Here is a 20,521-nt window from a genome sequence, read left to right on the forward strand (position 1 = left end):
GGGGATTTTCTGTTTTTAAATAGCAAATTTCCTGTCGCAGTGCTCACGGATAGTAGGAGAAAACGGCATGTCTTTGAGATGTGTTTGGTGTAACAGGCGGAGCAGAGTTGTACCGCCACCTTTTGGAGACGGTAAGAAATACCGGAGTTCTTGAAATGGGTTGAGAAGTAACAGCGCCATCCTGTGGAGGAGTGAAGTATAGCAGACTTTGCCAATATCGTGAAGTTATCTTGCAGTGTTACCCAAGTTGAAGTTAAATTGACTTGTCAAGCCAAAAAGATTGGTATGATGGCTATGCATTTTGGTCTCTTGTCGTGGAGAGCTGATATCTTTACTGCAACAGACCTTGAAATCTATTACAATAGCAAAATACAGACCCAATTCACGTACGAACCGGGGTCAAGCAAGGCTGTGTCATCGCACCAACGCTCTTCTCAATCTTCCTTGCTGCAATGCTCCATCTCACCCTCAGTAAGCTCCCCACTGGAGTGGAGCTAATTTACAGAACAAACGGGAAACTGTTCAACCTCCGTCGCCTCCAGTCCAGATCCAAGGTCGTCCCATCCTCTGTCGTCGAATTACAGTATGCAGACAATGCTTGCGTCTGCGCTCACTCGGAGGTCGAACTCCAAACCATCGTAAACACCTTCACCGAAGCATACGAGAGCATAGGCCTTACACTAAACATCCGTAAGACAAAGGTCCTCTACCAACCTGCCCCCGCCACACAGTGCTGCCCCCCGATTATCAAAATCCACAACAAGGCCTTGGACAACGTGGACCACGTTCCATACCTCGGGAGCCTACTGTCAACAAGGGCAGACGACGAAGTCCAACACCGCCTTCAGTGTGCCAGTGCAGCCTTCGGTCGCCTGAGGAAGAGAGTATTTGAAGACCAGGACCTCAAACCCGGCACTAAGCTCATGGTCTACAGGGCAGCAGTGATACCTGCCCTGCTGTATGCCTCAGAGACATGGACCATGTACAGCAGGCACCTCAAAGCACTGGAGAGGTACCACCAACGCTGCCTCCGCAAGATCCTGCAAATCCATTGGCAGGATAGGCGCACCAACGTCGGTGTTCTTGCTCAGGCCAACATCCCCAGCATCGAAGCGCTGACCACGCTCAATCAGCTCCGATGGACGGGTCACATTGTCCGCATGCCCGATACGAGACTCCCAAAACAAGCGCTCTACTCGGAGCTCCGGCACGGCAAGAGAGCCCCAGGTGGGCAGAGGAAACGCTTCAAGGACACCCTCAAAGCCTCCTTGAAAAAGTGCAACATCCCCACCGACACCTGGGAATCCCTGGCCCAAGACCGCACAAAGTGGAGAAGCATTCGGGAAGGCACCGAACACCTCGAGTCTCTTTGCCGGGAGCAAGCAGAAGCCAAGCACAAGGAGCGCACGTCAACCCAAGCACCCCACCCACCCGCCCCTTCAACCACTGTCTGCCCCACCTGTGACAGAGACTGTAGGTCCCGCATTGGACTCATCAGTCACCTGAGAACTCATTTTTAATGTGGAAGCAAGTCATCCTCGGTTCCGAGGGACTGCCTAAGAGAAGAAAATACTGCGGATGCTGGAAATCTGAAATAACAGAAAAGTTATATGGAACAGTGTAAGAGGCCGAGGATGGTGAGGTCTGAGTGGGAGTGGTGCGGTGAATTAAAGTGACAGGCGACCGGAAGCTTGGGGTCACCCTTGCGGCCTGAACGGAGGTGTTCCGCAGAGCGGTCACCCAATCTGCGTTTGGTCTCCCCAATGTAGAGGAGACCGCATCGTGAGCAGCGAATACAGTATACTACAGGAAACTTTCGTTTATCCGGAGGTTAAATGTCCGGAAAGCTCTATCCACCAGCAAAATTCAGGAGTCTGTTCAGAATTTTTTTTCTTCGTTGCTTTTTTCTTCAGTCAGGCTCTGCAAGGTCTAGCTGAAGCTGTTGCCTAGCTACAGAGACGCTTGCAGCTGCAGCCGACTGTTTTGAAGCTGTTGCTAAGCAACAGGGTTTGTTGCTTCACACGGAGCTCTCTCAGCTCCGTATGTTTTAACATTGACGCTGGTTTGTACGGCAGTTTTGATGGGACGGCAACAGCTCGGCCCCGTCAGTGCAGGATACCCGAAAGTTTCCTGTAAATTGCAAGACGTATCCTTGAAATCTATTGTCTTAATTAAAGGTATTCATTTTGTGTTTAAAAAAACAAATACAATCAAGTCAGGAGTGCAAGGAGGTCACTGGTGTACCCCATTATTTTAATGGTGGGTGACTCAACAATGGTGGTGCTGTTGAAGGTCAAGGGCAGGTGGTTGCACCACTTGTTGGAGATGGTCATTGCCTGGCATAAATGGTACCTGCCACTCAGCGCAAACCTAGGTGTTGTCCAGGACCTGTTGTCGGCTGGCATGGGCTGCTGCATTATCTGAAGAGTTGTGAATGGAGCTGAACACTCTTGAATACTCAGCAAATGGCCCCACTTCTGACCTCAAGACAGGGAAGGTCATTTGATGAAAGAGCTGAAGATAGTTGAGCTGGGAACACTTCCCCGAGGATCTCCTGCAGCAATGTCCTGGGGCTGAGATGATTGGCGTCCAACAACCACCACCACCTCCCTTTGTGGCAGGTTGACTCAAGATTTTTCCCCTTGACCCCCATTGACCTGATTTTGTTAGGGCTCCCTCGTGTCATACCTGGCCACCTGCTGCCTTGATTCCGAGAGCAGTTACTCTCGCCTCTCCTCTGTGTCCATGCCAGGGCTATGATAAGGTCGCGCTGAGTGCTTCTAGTGAAACCCAGAGCTGAGCATTGGTGAGGAGTGTATTGGTGAGTAGGTGTCACTTGATGGCTCTGTTGATGACTCATTCATCACTTTTCTGTTGATTGAGAGGAGGCTGATAAGAGTATAAAATATTATTTATTAAATAAGCAAGCCAGCACGGATTTGTTAAAGGCAAATCGTGTTTAACCAACTTGATCGAATTTGTTGATGAGGGCAATACGGTTGACGTGTATATGGACTTCCAAAAGGCGTTCGGCAAAGTGCCACATAATAGGCTTACCAGCAAAGTTGAAGCCCATGGAAAAAAAGGAACTGTGGCAGCATGGATACGGAATTGGCTAAGTGACAGGAAACAGAGCGTAGTGGTGAATGGTTGTTATTCGGACTGGAGGAAGGTATACAGTGGTGTCCCCCCAGGGGTCGGTACTAGAGCACTGCTTTTCTTGATATATATTAATGACCTGGATGTGGGTGTACAGGGCACAATTTCAAAATTTGCAGATGAGACAAAGCTTGGAAGTATAATGAACAGTGAGGAAGAGAGTGATAGACTTCAAGAGGACATAGACACAGGCTGGTAGAATGGACGGACACGTGGCAGATGAAATTTAACGCAGAAAAGTGTGAAGTGACACATTTTGGTAGAAAAAAATGAAAAGTGGAAATATAAACTAATGGGTGCAATCCTAAAGGGGGTGCATGAAGAGAGAGACCTGGGGGTATATGTGCACAAATCTTTGAAGGTGGCAGGGCAGGTTGAGAAAGCAGTTAAAAAAGCATACGGGATCCTGGGCTTCATGAATAAAGAGAGAGTACAAAAGCGTGGAAATTATGATGAACCTGTATAAAACACTGGTTTGGCCTCAACTGGAGTATTGTGTCCAATTCTGGGCACCGCACTTTAGGAAGGATGTGAAGGCCTTAGAGAGGGTGCAGACAAGATTTACAAGAATGATTCCAGGAATGAGGGACTTCAGTTATCTGGAGAAGCTGGGGTTCTCTTTAGTGCAGAGAAGATTGAGAGGAGATTTGGTAGAGGTGTTCAAAATCATGAGGGGTCTAGACAGAGTAGATAGAGAGAAACTGTTCCCATTGGCGGAAGGGTCGAGAACCAGAGGGGACAGATTTAAGGTGATTGGCAGAAGAATCAAAGGCGACATAAGGAAAAACCTTTTTATGCAGCGACTGGTTAGAATCTGGAATTCACTGCCTGAAAGGGTGGTGGAGGCAGATTCAATCACGGCTTTCAAAAGAGTTGGATAAGTACTTGAAGGAAAGAAATTTGCAGGGCTACGGGGAAAGGGCGGGGGAGTGGGACTAGCTGAGGTGCTCTTGCAGAGAGCCTCGACGGGCCGAATGGCCTTCTACCGTGCTGTAACCATTCTATGATTCTATGAAGACTATGGTAAGAAAAATGGGTAGATATGAATCTCTAGACATTTTGCTAAAACTGGGTTGTGATTCAGCAATATTACTGAGTGTTTTGTAAACTTTATTACGGAACAGAAGTCTTTGTTTCTTGTGTGAAAGTACCATGATAAAGTAATTCCTGGGTAATTACAACAACTTGCACTTCTGTAGCGCTGTTAATGTAGTAAAATGTCCCAAGGCGCTTCACAGGAGCGTAGTCAAACAAAATTTCACACCGAGCCTCGTGGAGGTATTAGGACAGGTGACCAAAAGTTAGCACCAGTCAGGCTGGTGACTTGGTCTATATTGGTTGAATGGTCTTAAGTGGATTCATTTTTCTTTCCTTCGTCCCTCCCCCAACCAAGATGGAACGTAAACAGAAATATCTAATGATGATCAGCGATAAAGAAGAGGTGCAAGACGACAAGATGAACCCAGAAAACATCAGTGAGTAAAATCCATCCGTCTCATTCCATCTGTAGACTTCAGAACAGAAGGACTCCAGTGTGATGAACAGCTTCCAGCTGGTGCTATAACTGCATTGTATTCAAGCAGGGTCCGGATAAAAAGATCTGGCGTTAAAAATCATGGGATCAAATCCTTGGGTTAGGGCTCCATCCCCGCCCCCAAGAAAGCTTTCTTCCGCCCCCCCACCCATGTGCCCGTTGCAAACTAACAGTTTTTAGGAGGGGGGGGGTCTGAGCCACTTCCCTGACCTGCAGCCCCCCCACCCTTCCTTAAGGTGGAGCCCACTGTGACCTACTGGAGGTCAGTATGTCTTACCTCAACGGGCATGTCAGCCTCCAAGCATACGCTGGGTCCTATTGGGGTTGGGGATGTGGAAATGCCTAGCTCCCCCTTACAAAGCCAACTGGGAACTCCCAGCATAGGCCGGGATCCAGCTTATTCAGGTGCTGGTCTGTTACCATGCTGGACTCCTGCCGGAGTTGCAGAGAGAGCCTGCTGATACAGCCAAATCAGGCTGACCGTATTGATGAGGTGCTCTTAATTGGAGATCAAGGAACTGGAAGCTAAGGAGCAATCTTGTCAATAGTCATAGGTATCCTCAGGGGTAGGGGTCAGATCTTGCACTACCAAACATCCGATTATTAGTCTGATGTGGTAAAATGAGAAGCCATTTTGAATGATACTCCATACCTTTTGATTGACTGCACTCTATTAGTTTTCACAGTACCCTCTCTTGCAGCTAATGGGGGCCTCATTTTAGTAATTTCTAATAAAATAGAGTCTACACTTGTTTTATTGTAATCTTCAATCAGTGCAGGATGTATAAATTATTTGACAAATTCGTGGCGTAGTCTGTATATTCCAGTTGGGTGTGAAATAAGATATCAGCCCTCATACTTTTGTGCGTTTGCTGCAGTCTTAATGCATTCTTGTAAATAGTGTTTTGGTAAAATAGTAAGTCAATTTGCTTTGGTCTGTAATAATAAGTAGCTCTTTATCTGTTACTGTGTGAGGATGGTATTTGGAAGCAGGTATTTGACATGATTGTAAAATAACTTTTAAAAACTTTACTTTATAGAACAAATATTGTATTTGCATGAAATCTGTGTTTTTATTCTACTTATCACTGTAACTTTATAGATTTAAATAACTGCTTTTCATATCTTTGTAGATGAAAACTGGATTGGAAAGAGCCTTTTACTACTAAAATTTGCACCTTTCCCAACAAAAAACGTTGGCTCTTTGTCTGATGCTAAGAGAACGGATACTTTGCAAGAACAGAAAGAGGTTTTGGCCAAGGCCACAGCACAGCACGTTACTGCCCAGTTCACAGGATCGCAGGAGCTAATCGCACCATCGCAGAGCACATCGGCAGAAGCACCCCAGCAAACAGACCCCGCTGCCGCAACTCCGAGGGAAATGCCCCAGCAAACAGTCCCCGCTGCCGCAACGCTGAGGGATGACCTCGATTCTGCTGCTCCTCCCCAGTGTGAGAGCCCAGCTTCTTCAGTCAGCACAACGCCCAGCGAGAACCTGGTATCTCCTTACGTTGACCTGCCTTCCCCTTTCAGCTCCAAACCCAAGGCTGCGTTTGGCAAAGGCCGACTTAGGTTACTTTCACTCCGGTCCATGGAAGAGTATAAAATGGTCTCAATCCAAGACAAATATCCAATTTTGAGGAACATTTTAGATTTCATGAAGGATCCCAATATTTCTTCTGAAAGGTAAGCTGGTTAGGCCTTCATACTTCAAACCAAAGAAAAATACTAGAATAAGTGGTGAGGGTTTGCATTTCAAAGAGAATGAGAGTCGGTAATTTTGTGGTTAAGGGTCGGAAAAATGGAAGGAAAAATAATTGAACCTGATTTTTTTTGTTTCAATCAAAATGTAATTTACCAACCCACAGGTGCGTCATCATAATTCTGCTGTAAGATTGCACTCGGAGCGTCCTTTCAGAAACAGTCAGTACTGGGGGTGTGGGGGGAGAAGACCGAGGGGGGGAAAGGGGAGATAATTAGCAGTTTCGTTGTTGTTTTGGTCATGAGGAACGTTGAACTGCTGGTAGGAGCTGCCTTGGGTTTAATGTCCGTGCCCACTTTCAAATATAAGCCAAGGTGCTGAGGGTAGGAAATTGTGTTCAAGACTCCGTCAAACTGTCTGCTGAGCTGCAAGGCTATTTTTGGCCACAAACTTAATGCTGTTGGCCAATGGTCTGTGCTGTTCCGCGATTGTGTTCATTGTGATGCATGAAGCCAGTTTTTTTGTTCAGTGAGTTGGAACTGGGCTGCGAAGTTTGTTGGGTTACGAGGAACCGTCGAATCGTGCAGCACAGAAGGCCGCCATTTGGCCCATGGTGCCTGTGCCCGCTCTTTGAAAGTGGAGCGATTGAACCTTTGAGCACCAGCTGTCAGTTTGAGTCCCATTGGCTATCGATGTGACAAAAAATGAAGGTCCAGGTGGGAGGCCAAGTTGTATAAAAGTCAGGTCACATTTGGTCTACATGCAGCTGCTGATTTAAGTAGCTGGCAGTGTGCTCCATTGGGTTTTTATACACCAGCATCTCTTTGAGAAGCTTTCTTCACTTTTTTTTTAAACCCTAGGCTTATAAAGTCCCGTCGGAGTGTTGCAGATATGGCTGCATTGTGAAGTAGGCGACGTGGTTCATGCCCGCAGTCTGCCACATGTGAGATGCAACCTCGACTGCGGGGATGCGCCAAGCGGAGGCCAACTGCCTGCTCGAGGGCAGTAAGAGAAAAGAGGGCTTTTTAAAGGGGTCACGTGAGCTACTCTCGCACTGCATCCAGCGGCCAATGGCACAGGCAGAGGCCTGGGAGTCGTTGGTCCACAGTTGGTGCATTGATTTATGACGCTTGTAAATAAGAATTCTGGTGCACACCATATTTATGTCACAGCTCAATCTGTTAGAGGAATGTGGTTTGCCACTACATTCTCTAACCATATCTAAACCTTGTTTTTATAAAAGAATTTGAAGTTCAGTTTTGGCAAATTACCATATATTTCTGTGCAGTCACATTGCACGTTAAGATCACGATGCATCAAGTAACCTGTTTTGGTGTTCTTTCCAATGTGTAAGATGTGAAAGTTTGTGCCTAGTGGGAGTGGGAAAGCGCCTTGTATTGACTAAAGGTTTCTCATACTTTAAAACAAAAATCGCTTGCAGTGTTTTACAGGTTCTGTCTATGCGGAAAGCCCAGGCCAAGAGTATCATTGATGTTCTGCATGCAGTGAGTGAATGCCTGCAGTCACTGGGACAACCTCATCTCTTCCAGTTCGCCTGCATTCTCTTCTTGCAGGAAATATTAGCCTGTCAGAAGGAATTGATCAGGTATGGGACAAGACTTGACCGTTTGAACCTTGGTAATCGTATCCCATGGTGACTAAGTGGCCAAGCACCTGACTTCCAACCAAAAGGTTGGGAGTTTTGGCCATGGACGTGTGTATGTACCTTGATGGGTCCCATTGGATGCCGTGCTACTTAGTAACAAGTTATTTGTGTTGTGTACCTTTAGTTTTTTTCTGCTGTGGAGCAAATGTAGGCTTAGTGTGACTTAGCTCGGGGGTTTTACCAGGTGTAGAGGATCTGAACCCTAGGTTCTCCTGGCCTCTGTTCAATAAAGTAGCTTTAAAAGGTGTTTAAGATGTTTAAAGGATTTGATTGGGTAGATAGATAGAAACTATTCCCGCTGGTGGGGAGAATCCAGAACAAGGGGCATAACCTTAAAATTAGAGCTAGGCTGTTCAGGGGGTGATGTCGGGAGGCACTTCTTCACACAAAGGGTGGCGGAAACCTGCAAAACTCTCCCCCAAAAAGCTGTTGAGGTTGGGGGTCAATTGAAAATTTCAAAACTGAGATTGATAGATGTTTGTTAGGCAAGGGTGTTAAGGGATATAGAACCAAGGCGGGTTGATGGAGTTGTAGAGATCAGCCGTGACCTAATTGAATGGCAGAACAGGCTCGAGGGACTGAATGGCTTATTCTTGTGCCTATGATCCTATATTCCTAACTTACATTGTTGTAACTGCTGGTAGAAAATGGAACCGCTTCAGCAAAGCATCCTTGTTTTTAACTATGAAGAAAATTCAGGAGGGTTATGACTCTAGACGGAGATTTTTAAAAGTTCTTCCTTGAAGACCCTGCTGAAGACTCTTACAATTGTGGCTGATTTTCATCGTCACGTAGCGCTGAGGTGTCACTGTTTCTGAGTCCTTCGAGCCAATGATCTCCTCCATGCCGGCTCTGGCCGCCTTTCATTCCTGTGTATTGCCTAGACTTCCCATTGACACAGCCACCCAGTGACAACTGAGTCTCCTGTGCCACAAAACATATTGTTGTTTGTAGATCACTGCACTACATCAGCCATTCATTTTTCAGATTTAAATTTAACTAGAAATTTGTAGTGTATGTACCCGTCTACCCTTAAGGAAATTATTGTATGTAACCGTTCACCTTTAAGGGAACTACTTTAAGTGTGGCACTACTTGTTTGGCTTCTGTATACTGTAATACCGACAGTGACCACACCAGTATATAAGTGTTGTGACAGGATAACTGGGGCAGATTCGCCCGGACCTTCGAATAGTAAAGACCTGTTTGTTGTTATTTCTGAAGTCTGTGTATTTATTAACTGCACAACCCACAGACTTTACAAAATTATTGTTATCTTTGCAAATAACTTTTTCTGAGGAAGCTGAGGTGCTCTAATTTACGCAAGCAATATGTTTTGTGTTCAAATATAGGCTAGCGAATCCCCCTCATGGACTCCTCGCCTGGTACAATTACCAGGTGTTGGTACCTGGCTTAAGTGCCTGCTTTTCACCTGTGAACCATGATAGTAAGTGTTGGCAGGCTAGTCAACTGTGGGGGCATCACAGCAGGTCCCTGTCCTGTCCTCGACTGATATACACACTCAGATTTTCCAGGAAGCAGGGGTGAGAGGGTTTTAAAAAAAGACACAAAGACTTGCATTTATATAGCTCCTTTCACGACCACCGATAGCCCCAAAGTGCTTTACAGTCAATGAAATACTTTTTTTGAAGTGTAGTCTCTGTTCTAATGTGGGAAATGCGGCAACCAATTTGCGCACAGCAAGCCCTCACAAACAGCAATGTGATAATGACCAGATAATCTGTTTTAGTGATGTTGATAGGGATAAATATTGGCCAGGACACCAGGGAGAACTCCCCTGCTCCTGTTCGAAATAGTGCCGTGGGATCTTTTACGTCCACCTGAGAGAGCAGGCGGGGCCTCGGTTTAACGTCGCATCCAAAAGGCGGCACCCCCGATAGTGCAGCACTCCTTCAGCACTGCCCTGGAGTGTCGGCCTAGATTTTTGTGCTCGAGTCCCTGGAGTGGGACTTGACGCCACAACCTTCTGACTCGGAAGTGAAGGTGCTACCCACCGAGCCGCGGCTAGTCAGGAGCAGGAATCCTGGCTGATTGTTTCTCCTGACACTTCCTCCATGCTTAGGGTTGCTGAGGCCAATGGGCGCACCTTGAATGCACTGCAGTGCGATCGGCTAGCTCAGCACAGGCTGCAGATTGAACCCGCGTCTTCTGATTTCTTTGGCCTATTTACCTGCTGCTTTTATTAACACCAGCCAAAATACATACAGTGAGCCATCTTGTGTTGGACGTGATTCCGTTCTGTTGCTGAGGATGCCATTTTCTGCCGAGTTCATTTTATTTTTGATTCAGAATGTTCCCTGAAGTATATAAAAAGAATGTTACCAGTGTTTAAAAGTGGTGTATGCTCTGATCTCATGAAATTGGAGACCCCCTGTGTGTGTGGGACATGGCAGTCGGCTGCTAATGAAGTCAGCCTTTTCCACAAATGTTATTACAAACATCTGGTTAACAACCAAAATAAAACTTTCCATGCATCAATTCTCAGCCAGATGTGCATGGGTAACACCCCCCCCCTTTCTCTCTTCCTACATTAAACAGATAATGCACATCCGTCACTGCAGTGTTGTGTACTGCTTTCTCATGAGATACATGCCTTAGGGGAGTTAGAAATAGTCAGTGTATCGTTTAAGTGTAATATAAATGGTTGGGGTGAGCAGAGAAGGACATTTCACGTGCATCCGTTTTTGGTTAAAATCTTTTTTGGATTAGAAAATCTTATTTATAAAATCATAAACTTTGTCTGTTCTTGTGTGGAAATTTATTGGAGAATTTAGACTTTGCAGTCCTGTGAAATAATATTGATTTTGAATGAATTTGTCAATACCCCATTTAATTATTTTTTAAATTCTGAATTTCTTTTATGCAAAAAGAGAAGGAAGAGAAATGACGAGCCCACTAAAGAAAGGACTTGCATTAAGTAATCCCTCACCACTGCTCAGGATGCCTCAATATACAGTGAATCACTGTTTGAAGTGTAGTCACAGTTGCCATGTCGGCCATTTTGCTGACAGTAAGGTCCCACAACCAGCATTGAAGTATGACCAGCTAATCCATTTCTGGTGACAACAGCAGAAAATGCTGGAAACACTCAGCAGGCCAGGCAGCATCGTGGAGAGAGAAACAGAGTTAATGTTTCAGGCCCATGACCCTTTGTCAGAACTGGAAAAAGTTGGGAGAAGTAACAGACTTTTAAGCAAGTGTGGGGCAGGGAAAGGGAGATGGGGAGGAAAGAGAACAAAGGGGAGGTCCATTTCTGGTGCTGTTGGTTGAGAGTACTGTTGGCCTGGACACCAGGAGAGCTCTCTTCAAATATTGCCATGGGATCACCTCCATCTGAACAGGCAGACAGCGTGTCGGTTTAACATCTCACCTCCTGCAATGAAGCGTCAGCCTAGAAGAAATCCGGAAATCCTCAAGTTGGGCTTGACCCTCCAACCTTGCAACTTCGGCAAAAGCGCTGCCGACTGAGCCAGTCTGACACATCAGTGGTGAAACCGGAGTTAACCCAATATGATTGCAAAAGCTCGCCTTGTTAACTGGACTGATGAGTTAGCTTCCACCCGCAATACTATCAGTTTAGCAACGCCTCCTGGCCACTGCCCCAAAATCATCTCACTTGCCAGTTATAGAAAAATATTTTAAAAATCAACAGGAGTAGAAATGTCCAGTTTGAGATGATCGTTTGATCAGCTTTATTTTGAAAATGAGTACTAATGATCAGATGCCTCTTTTAGTGTAGGTTCGAGATATTGTAAAACAGCAATTTGAAGTTGGTTTCTTTTTTCACACTGCTGGGATGAAATGCAACTTTTAAAACTATGGCGTTACAAAGCCAATCTTTGTTGGATAAACTGCCTTATTGCTGTCTGAAAACTGGTCGATGGTAACTATTATGCGAGGCCCTTATGGGAGTTATCAAAGCTGCCCCAAGCGGGTCGTCTGTCGATATAATGAATGGTAGTGCCCACTTTTCTGTTCTCCCAATAGATGTTGCTAATGGTGCGTGCAGAGTTATAGTGCCTGATCGTACTGATCCTTAATCTGATAAACCAATGCTCTATACTTCAACCCGATAGACGGAACTCTGCTTGCTCGCCTCCAACTCCCAGCAAAATACTAGAGTTAGAGAGCAGTGGAGATGGGTATTTTCCATGATTTTAAGAGATCGTCCATCTGCTGAAATGTTTTTAAGTTTTACAATTCAGCCTCCATCTCCAGTTGCGGTGAAAATCATATTTGGTGCAAATTTGCCTTGGTTGCAAAGAATCAAAACTGTTCCCGCCTTCTTCATCCTTCACCTTAAGTACAAAGTTTATTTTCTCCACCCTGCGTAAAGAGAGGTCAGGGGAGTTGAGGATAATGAATGCTGTTCCCACCTTGCACCCTCTAACATTGAGCTCATCGAAAACCCTGCTGCCCCGTGTCCTAACTCATCAAGTCCCATTCACCAATCACCCCTGTGCTCGCTGACCTCCATTGGCCCCCGGTCCGGCAGCACCTCGATTTATTTAAAAAAAAAAAAACCTCATCCTTGTTTTCAAATCACTCCATGGCCTCGCCCCTCCCTATATCTGTAACCGACTCCAGCCCTACAACCCTCCGAGATCTCTGCACTCCTCCAATTCTGGCCTCTTGCGCATCCCCGATTTTCTTCGCTCCACCATTGGTGGCCGTGTCTTTAACTGTCTGGGCCCTAAGCGATAGAATTCCCTCCCTAAACTTCTCCACCTCGCTCTCCTTTAAGATGCTCCTTAAAACCTACCTCTTTGAACAAATGTTTGGTCACCAGTTCTAATATTTCCTTATACGATAGCAAAATACTGCGGATGCTGGAAATCTGAAATAACAACAGAAAATGCTGAAAACACTCAGCAGGTCAGACAGCACCTGTGGAGAGAAAACAGCGTTTTCTATTATTTCTAACATTTCCTTATGTGGCTCATTGTCATATTTTATTTGATGACGCTCCTACGAAGTGCCTTGGGAAGTTTTATTACGTTAAAGGCGCTTTATAAATGCAAGTTGTGGTGTTGTTGTACTTAATGCAAAGCTAACATTTGTACCAGACTGGAGTGATGCTTTATCTGGGTACAGCTGTTCGTGTATCAGCTTTATTAGTATCTGTAGCTTTATTAGTATCTGTTACTTTATAGTATGACGATTGAAACCTGTTTCTAACCCTGGCTGTGTCTCCCCAGCTATCATCAGCAGCTGGAGGGCTGTGGAAAGGAGCTATGGAATGAACTCCGACAAGCTTACTACAATCTTGTGCTGCTCCTGGTCAATGCTGTCCGTCAGTTTAACACTGAGAAAGATTGGTAGGTACACCTGGTTGCACTGAGAACTCGATACTGAATTTCAGCAATATTGTTTTGCGTTTATTTATTACCCCCTGTACTTTAGGGCAGACCCACTGCCTAATGGGAGAAAATCCGAGCGGAGGCTTCCATTTAAGAGCTTTGTGCGGTACCTTTCTGCACAATACTTGTTCCTGAGCCACTCTCTGTTCTTTTACTTGCTGTTGCTCTCCTGTGTTTTCTGTGTTGGAACGGGCTGTTGAACGCAGCTGTTAGTCCCACTGTTGTTTTTGGTGTCCTCGCTGCCTTGTCTCAAGTTTTTCCACATTTGCAGTTTTTTGGCCTCCGAACTCCCAGATTTAGGATGTGTGCCGTATAAAAGTAGATGCTTAGTTCCTGAAATTTTATGTTTTGTAAACCATTTTGTGGGGCTGTTCACCCATCTTCCTTGCTTTCCATCCAGACACTGCTTTAGTGTGTGAACTGGATCCAAGAGGTACATGTGAGAGTGACTGTAGATCTGAACAGTATGTGCTTGAACATAGCTGCAAGACCTTCACATCTAAGGTACCCAGAGACGTGATGTGTAATCATATATTACTAACCCAGGGTACTCCTGTCAAATGGTCAGAATCTGAAACACACCTCACCATATTCTTTTACCATTAAATTCCTTCAGAACCTTTCAAAGAAACATCTTTCACTCTAAGCACAGGTTTTAGCAGTACGCTACATACAGATCCTAGAACTTGTGGAAGCAACTCTTATCATCTCGTTTCAAGCTCTTAAATAGAATTTACAGCACAGAAACAGGCCATTTGGCCCAACTGGTCTCTGACTGTGTTTATGCTCCACACAAGCCTCCTCCCACCCTATTTCATCTAACCCTATGTGCATATCCTCCTCTTCATTTCTCCCTCATGCTTATCTATCGTCCCCTTAAAGGCATCTGTGCTATTTGCCTCAACTACTCCATGTGGTAGTAAGTTCCACACTCTAACCACTCTGGGTAAAGAAGTTTCTCCTGAATTTCTTGTTGGATTTATTAGTGACTATCTTATATTTATTTCCCCTAGTTTTGCATTGCCCCGCAAGTGGCAGCATCTTCTCTACGTCCACCCGATCAAACCCCTTCATAATTTTAAAGGCCTTGATCAGGTCACCCCTCAGCCTTCTCTTTTCTAGAGAAAAGAGCCCCAGCCTGTTCAGTCTTTCCCAGTAATTATAACCTCTCAGTTCTGGTATCATCCTTGTAAATCTTTTTGCACTTTCTCTATATCCTTTTGTAATATGAAGACCAGAACTGTACACGGTACTCAGTGTGGTGCCAAACTATGTAAGTTTTACACACTTCCCTGCTTTTCAATTCTATTCCTCTAGAAATGAACCCTTGTGCTTGGTTTGCCTTTTTTACGGCCTTGTTAACTTCTGTTTCTACTTTGTGATTTATTTATCTGTACCCCTAGATCCCTTTGCTCCTCTACCCCATTTAGTCTCTCATTTTCCAAGCAGTATGTGGCCTCCTTATTCCTCCTACCAACATACACCACCTCACGCATCTATTTTGAAGTTTATTTGCCATTTACACGCCAATGCTGCAAGTTTATTAATGTCATCTTCTATTTTGTCGTAGTCTTCCTCAGTATTAACTATACCCGCAATTTGGTATCATCCTAAAATTTTTAAATTGTACTTCTGATTCCCAAGTCCAAACCGTTTATGTAAATAGTGAACAACAATGGTCCCAGCACCGATCTCTGTGGAACACCACTTCCCACCTTCCGGCAGCCTGAGTAACTACCTTTAACTCCTACTTTCTGTTTTGTAGCCAGCTTGCTATCCATTCTGCTGCCTGACCACTGACTCCACATGCTCTGACCATAGTCATGAGTATACTCTGTGGTACTTTATCGAAGGTCTTTTTAAAATCCAAGTATATTACATCTACTGCATTACCCTTATCTACTCTTTCTGTTACTTCTTCAAAGAATTCAATAAGGTTGGTCAAGCATGACCTTCCCTTTTGAAAGTTGTGTTGACTATTATTAAATTTTCAGTTTCTAGATCTGCCTTACAGAATATCTCTAACATCTCAGAACCGTGAGCATTTCAGAGCCTGATGGGCTGAAGGGGAGACAAGTCCTCAGCCGGTTCAGTTTACTGAGGCGACTGATGAGACCGAGAGTTTGCATTCCCAAGGACTTTTGCTGGAGAGGGGAAAAATCCAGTCACAACTGGTTGTAATAAGCTCTGTTCGAAAATAGTCTGGGAGCTGCTCCAGTTCTTTTAGAATCAGATTTGAAGTCAGTGAATCTTTGGGCTGAGCCCCAATATACTGACAAATTTGGAGAAAGGTTCTTTCCTGCTCTTTACCACAATGGTTGCAGAATTTAGCATCTTTCAGCTTTCCGTTCTGGAAATTCTATAGGCAGACAGATATCGTGGTTGTTGGGTCTACCTGAGCTGAGTGTCCTTTGACCAGTCAGCTCTTCCTGTTGACTTAAACACAGTCTTGTTGGGCAGTCCAATTCTTAATGGACCCAATGACGCACTTGTTTTAACTGTTGTGAGGATCAATCTTCAAGGTGAAACTTCTCTATTCTCAATGGCAAATGTTTTTGACACCGAGAAAAAAGTTCCACTTTGTGGCTTAATCCTGAATAGATTATCCTGATTCTGCACAAGAAGCTCCTTTACACTACGAGACCATAATATTCCAGCAGTCTTTGCAATTTTATTTAATTCTCAGTTATCAGGCGGCTGCTGTGACTGACCAATCTCCTGTGGATCAGGGGTCCGTACAGGAACAATCCCTGATTCTGTGGTTTACAAAGGGTCTGTAAGGTCTGGCCTTTTGTTCAACTCCCGACTGAACATGGCAGCTTAAACCTGTTTTTTCTCTCCTCTTTCCAAACACCCCCTCTCCCTGCAGAGTTCACTTCAGTTGGTAAACCCTCTCTGCACCCAATTGTGCTGTCTCAGACCATTAGAAGCAGAGAAGGCAAGAGGAGATTTGATAGAGGTGTTGAAAATCATGAAGGGTTCAGATAGAGTAAATAAAGAGAAACTGTTTCCAATGGCTGAACTGTCGATAACCAGAGGGCACAGATTTAAGTGATTAGCAAAAGAACCAGAGGCGACATGAGGGAAAACTTTTTTTTACGTGCCGAGTGGTTAGGATTTGGAATGCACTGCCTGATAGGGGGGTGGATATAGATTCACAAGGAGCCTTCAAAAGGGAATTGGATAACTACTTGAAGGAGAAAAGATTGCAGGGATATGGGGAAAGAGCGGGGGAGTGGGACTAACAGGATTGCTCTTCGAAAGAGCCGGCACAGACTCGATGGGCTGAATGGCCTCTTTCTGTGCTGTGCTATTCTATGATTCTATGGTTAGGATGGTTCGGGGACATCCCTGGTGCAAATCTGCCTCTGGGAGCTCCTTAGCCAGTAACCGTCCCCGAGAGAAATGTTGCACCTTCCCCTCCACTTAAATTTACTACTTATACTTGGCTTCCGGGCTCAATCTCCTAATCCGGTGGCCTGGTTCTCCATGATGCCACCTTGCCTGCAGCCTCTTAAAAATTGGTGGGGGGGAGGGGGTTTCATTCGTTGGGGGGAGGGAAGCGCGTGTTGTTTAGTCAGCAAGGTTGTTGGGGCAGTGGCCATCTTTCAATCTTCGAGCATGGGTTGCTGATGGGGTCGTTTATCATTCTGCAGCTGAGGGAATGTCGACTTTTATTTGCGTGGAACAGTAACGTTTTGCTAGCCAGTGCTTTAGAAACATAGAAACATAGAAGATAGGAGCAGGAGTAGGCCATTCAGCCCCTCGAGCCTGCTCCACCATTCAATGCGATCATGGCTGATCATCCAAATTCAGTACCCTGTCCCTGCTTTCTCCCCATACCCCTTGATCCCTTTAGCCTCAAGAAATATATCCAACTCCTTCTTGAATATATTTAATGAATTGGCCTCTACTGCCTTCTGTGGTAGAGAATTCCACAGGTTCACCACTTTCTGGGTGAAGAAATTCCTCCTCATTTATGTCCTAAATGGCCGACCCCTGGTTCTGGACTCCCCCGCCATCGGGAACATCCTTCCTGCATCTAGTCTGTCTAGTCCTGTTAGAATTTTATAAGTTTCAATGAGATCCCCTCTCATTCTTCTAAACTCCAGCGAGTATAAGCCCAATCGACCCAATCTCTCCTCATACGTCATTCCTGCCATCCCAGGTATCAGTCTGGTGAATCTTCGCTGAACTCCTTCCATGGCAAGAACATCTTTCCTCAGATAAGGCGACCAAAACTGCACACAATACTCAAGATGTGGTCTCACCAAGGCCCTGTACAACTGCAGCACGACATCCTTGTTCCTGTACTCAAACCCTCTCGCTACGAAGGCCAACAGTCCAAAGATGTGCGGGTTAGGTTGATTGGCTATGATAAATTGACCCTTAGTGTTAGGGGGATTAAATACGTGAGGTTACGGGGATAGGGTGGGATATGTGTTGGTGTCGGTGTTACGGGGATCGGGTGGGATATGTGTCGGTGCAGGCTCGATGGGCCGAAATGGCCTCTATCTGCACTGTGGGGTTTCTGTGATTCTGTGATACCATTTGCCTTCTTAACCGCCTGCTGCACCTGCATGCTTACCTTCAGCGACTGGTGCACAAGGACACCCAGGTCTCGTTGCACTTCCCCTTCTCCCAATCTATTGCCATTCAGATAATCTGCCTTCCTGTTTTTGACACCAAAGTGGATAACCTCGCATTTATCCATGTTATATAGCATCTGCCATGCTTCTGCCCAATCACCCAACCTGTCCAAATCATCCTGTAGTTTCTCGGCATCCTCCTCACAGCACACACGCCCACCCAGCTTTGTCTCGTCTGCAAACTTGGCGATATTACATCTAGTTCCCTCGTCCCGATCATTAATATATATTGTGAATAGCTGGGGTCCAAGGACCGATCCCTGCGGTACCCCACTAGTCACTGCCTGCCACTCGGAAAAAGACCCGTTTATTCCAACTCTTTGCTTTCTGTCTGCCAACCAGTTCTCTATCCAAGTCAATACCTTGCCCCCAATCCCATGTGCCTTAACTTTACACGCTAATCTCTTATGCGGGACCTTATCGAAAGCCTTTTGAAAGTCGAAAAGGACTTTGGATTCAACCAATCTGGTTGGAGGTGGAGATTGAGAGTCAGCGGCGCAAAAATGTGATTTAGGAACTTCAATTTGACAGCATCTCCGTTGCAAGCATACAGAGTGTCAAGTTTTCCTTCTGCTGACCGTGCTGGTCGCGAGTGCCATTTTATCGGGTGTCTTAAATAAGCTTTTTAATAATTTATTTATTTTTCTTTTTTTTTAAAAAAATAATAAAAAATAAATAAATAAATAAATAAAATTTTCACCTTGTGTGGTTCCACTTACCTTTGCTTTGGGAAACACTGTCACATAACCTGCCCACAGCACTACCTAAAGTTTGGCATGTTGCAACCCTGCACCATTTTTAATATCCCATATTTTAAAAAAAGCTATCAACAACTCATTTCTATAGTAATTCCCACGTACCGAGAAACTTCTAACACTTTACAAGGTCATGGACACCAAGGAGAAGGGAGAGAGTAGTTTGGGAAGGAGCGAAAGCGCAGTCAAAGAGGAGGGTTTTTAGAAGGCAGGAGACGAGATGGCGGTGTGGGTGTGCTGAGGGAAGTGGTTCCAGAAGGGTGGCATTGTGGCTGAAGGAGCAACCACAGAAGGAGGAGTGGTGAACATACACCAATGACGGGCAGAAAGACCAGCTGGCTCATCAAGCCTGCCCCACACTCATGATGACTGGAGCATCCGGACTCGACATTTCCTTACCCCCCCCCCCCCCCCACAGCCATGTAATCACGAGGCTTCTAAAAATCAGGAGATTTTTTATTTAATTGGGGGAGGGCGGCACGTGTTGTTCAGTCGGCAGGAGTGTTGGTGCAGTGGCCATCTTTCAGTCTTCGAGTGTGGGTTGCTGGTGGGGAAGTTTATCATTTTGCATCTGTGGGAATATTGACTTCATTGTGTGGGATGGCAGTGTTGGGCAAGTTGTAGGCTGGTGTCATAGGAGTGTACGTTGTAAGCAGGACCATATGATTGGAGAAGGTCAGAAAGACTGGGAGAGGCAAAGCCGTGGAGTGATGAGGATCTTGAAGCTGATTTTATCGAAAAAGAATCCAGCGGAGCCCAGCTAAGACTAGATTAGTAGCTAAAAGATCACTTTTGTTCATGTGGTATCAACATTTACCTTTTTATGATCTTGGATTTACAAACCAAGTTGGTGCAGTTATGAATCGGATAGCGGTGCCACTGGAGGCTTAGCCATTCAAAGCGTCAGTGCTGTCCGGTTGGATTCCCATTGGAGGTGAGATCTGCCACTAAAGATTCTGTTCCTTATCTTGCAGCTGCAAGGTGTTATCTGAATTTCTGAAATGAATAACGTTCTGTGAGCCTGCTTTTCTTTCTCCCTCTCTCTTTTCCCCCCCCCCCCCCCCCCGCCCCCCGGGGGGGAGAGTAGGAGATGCTTTCTCAGTCAAGAGGTGCAAATAGGCTTCGTCCATATAATGTAAAAGAAGGGGGGGAGGCTTGTTCTGTATTCTGATACAATGAGCATGTGAGTATGTAATGCTGAGCATTCAGGGGAGGATGGGCCTGTCTTACTGAGAGATCAGTGAGACTTATCATTAGATGATCTGGTTTCAGGGCACAGGGAGCTGTGTTTTCCCATGTGTTTAGGAATATGTCTATGATGTACGCAATTGTGGACAAATTTATTTTGCCAACTTCCCATGAGTCGGGAGATCAATCGTTCACTGTCGTGCTGGGGACTGTTTTTTTTTGCAGTGACTCCTTTTGTTTTGCACTGATCTGCCTAGGGGTAGGTATGATGGCATCTAAAAGTTTTGCAAATGTGCTCAACTCCCACGGATGGACGAAGGGAAAGGTTGGGATTGATGGGTGTGCATTGTTCAAACTTTAGATTGCATGTCGACACCTCTGCCTCTTCTCTTAACCCCTGTAGCATTTTCAGCTACATTGACTGTGGGAGTAGCGCTCATAATGAGGCTGAAGCAAGAATAAGAGGATTGAAAAGCACAACAGGAAGA

At 45.4% G+C, this 20,521-nt stretch overlaps 2 protein-coding genes across 5 annotated transcripts in view; one reads left to right on the plus strand and one right to left on the minus strand.

Moving 5' to 3' along the window:
• Window positions 1-20,521, minus strand: part of atp2a3 (ATPase sarcoplasmic/endoplasmic reticulum Ca2+ transporting 3) — an 824,766-nt gene that overhangs the window by 297,866 nt on the left and 506,379 nt on the right. The gene's annotated exons all lie outside the window — the stretch shown is intronic.
• zzef1 (zinc finger, ZZ-type with EF hand domain 1) overlaps window positions 1-20,521 on the plus strand; it is a 229,044-nt gene that overhangs the window by 93,610 nt on the left and 114,913 nt on the right. For all 3 annotated transcript variants that reach the window (XM_085964180.1, XM_085964183.1, XM_085964181.1), the window contains exons 18-21: window positions 4,553-4,634; window positions 5,827-6,379; window positions 7,837-8,001; window positions 13,280-13,399. In XM_085964180.1, coding sequence (XP_085820306.1) covers window positions 4,553-4,634; window positions 5,827-6,379; window positions 7,837-8,001; window positions 13,280-13,399 — 920 coding nt within the window. The remainder of the gene's footprint in view (window positions 1-4,552; window positions 4,635-5,826; window positions 6,380-7,836; window positions 8,002-13,279; window positions 13,400-20,521) is intronic.

The sequence above is a fragment of the Somniosus microcephalus genome, chromosome 22, assembly GCF_052327205.1.
Source record: "Somniosus microcephalus isolate GS21.2 chromosome 22, FLI_Smic_1.0, whole genome shotgun sequence".
In the NCBI taxonomy this organism is placed as follows: Eukaryota; Metazoa; Chordata; class Chondrichthyes; order Squaliformes; family Somniosidae; genus Somniosus; species Somniosus microcephalus.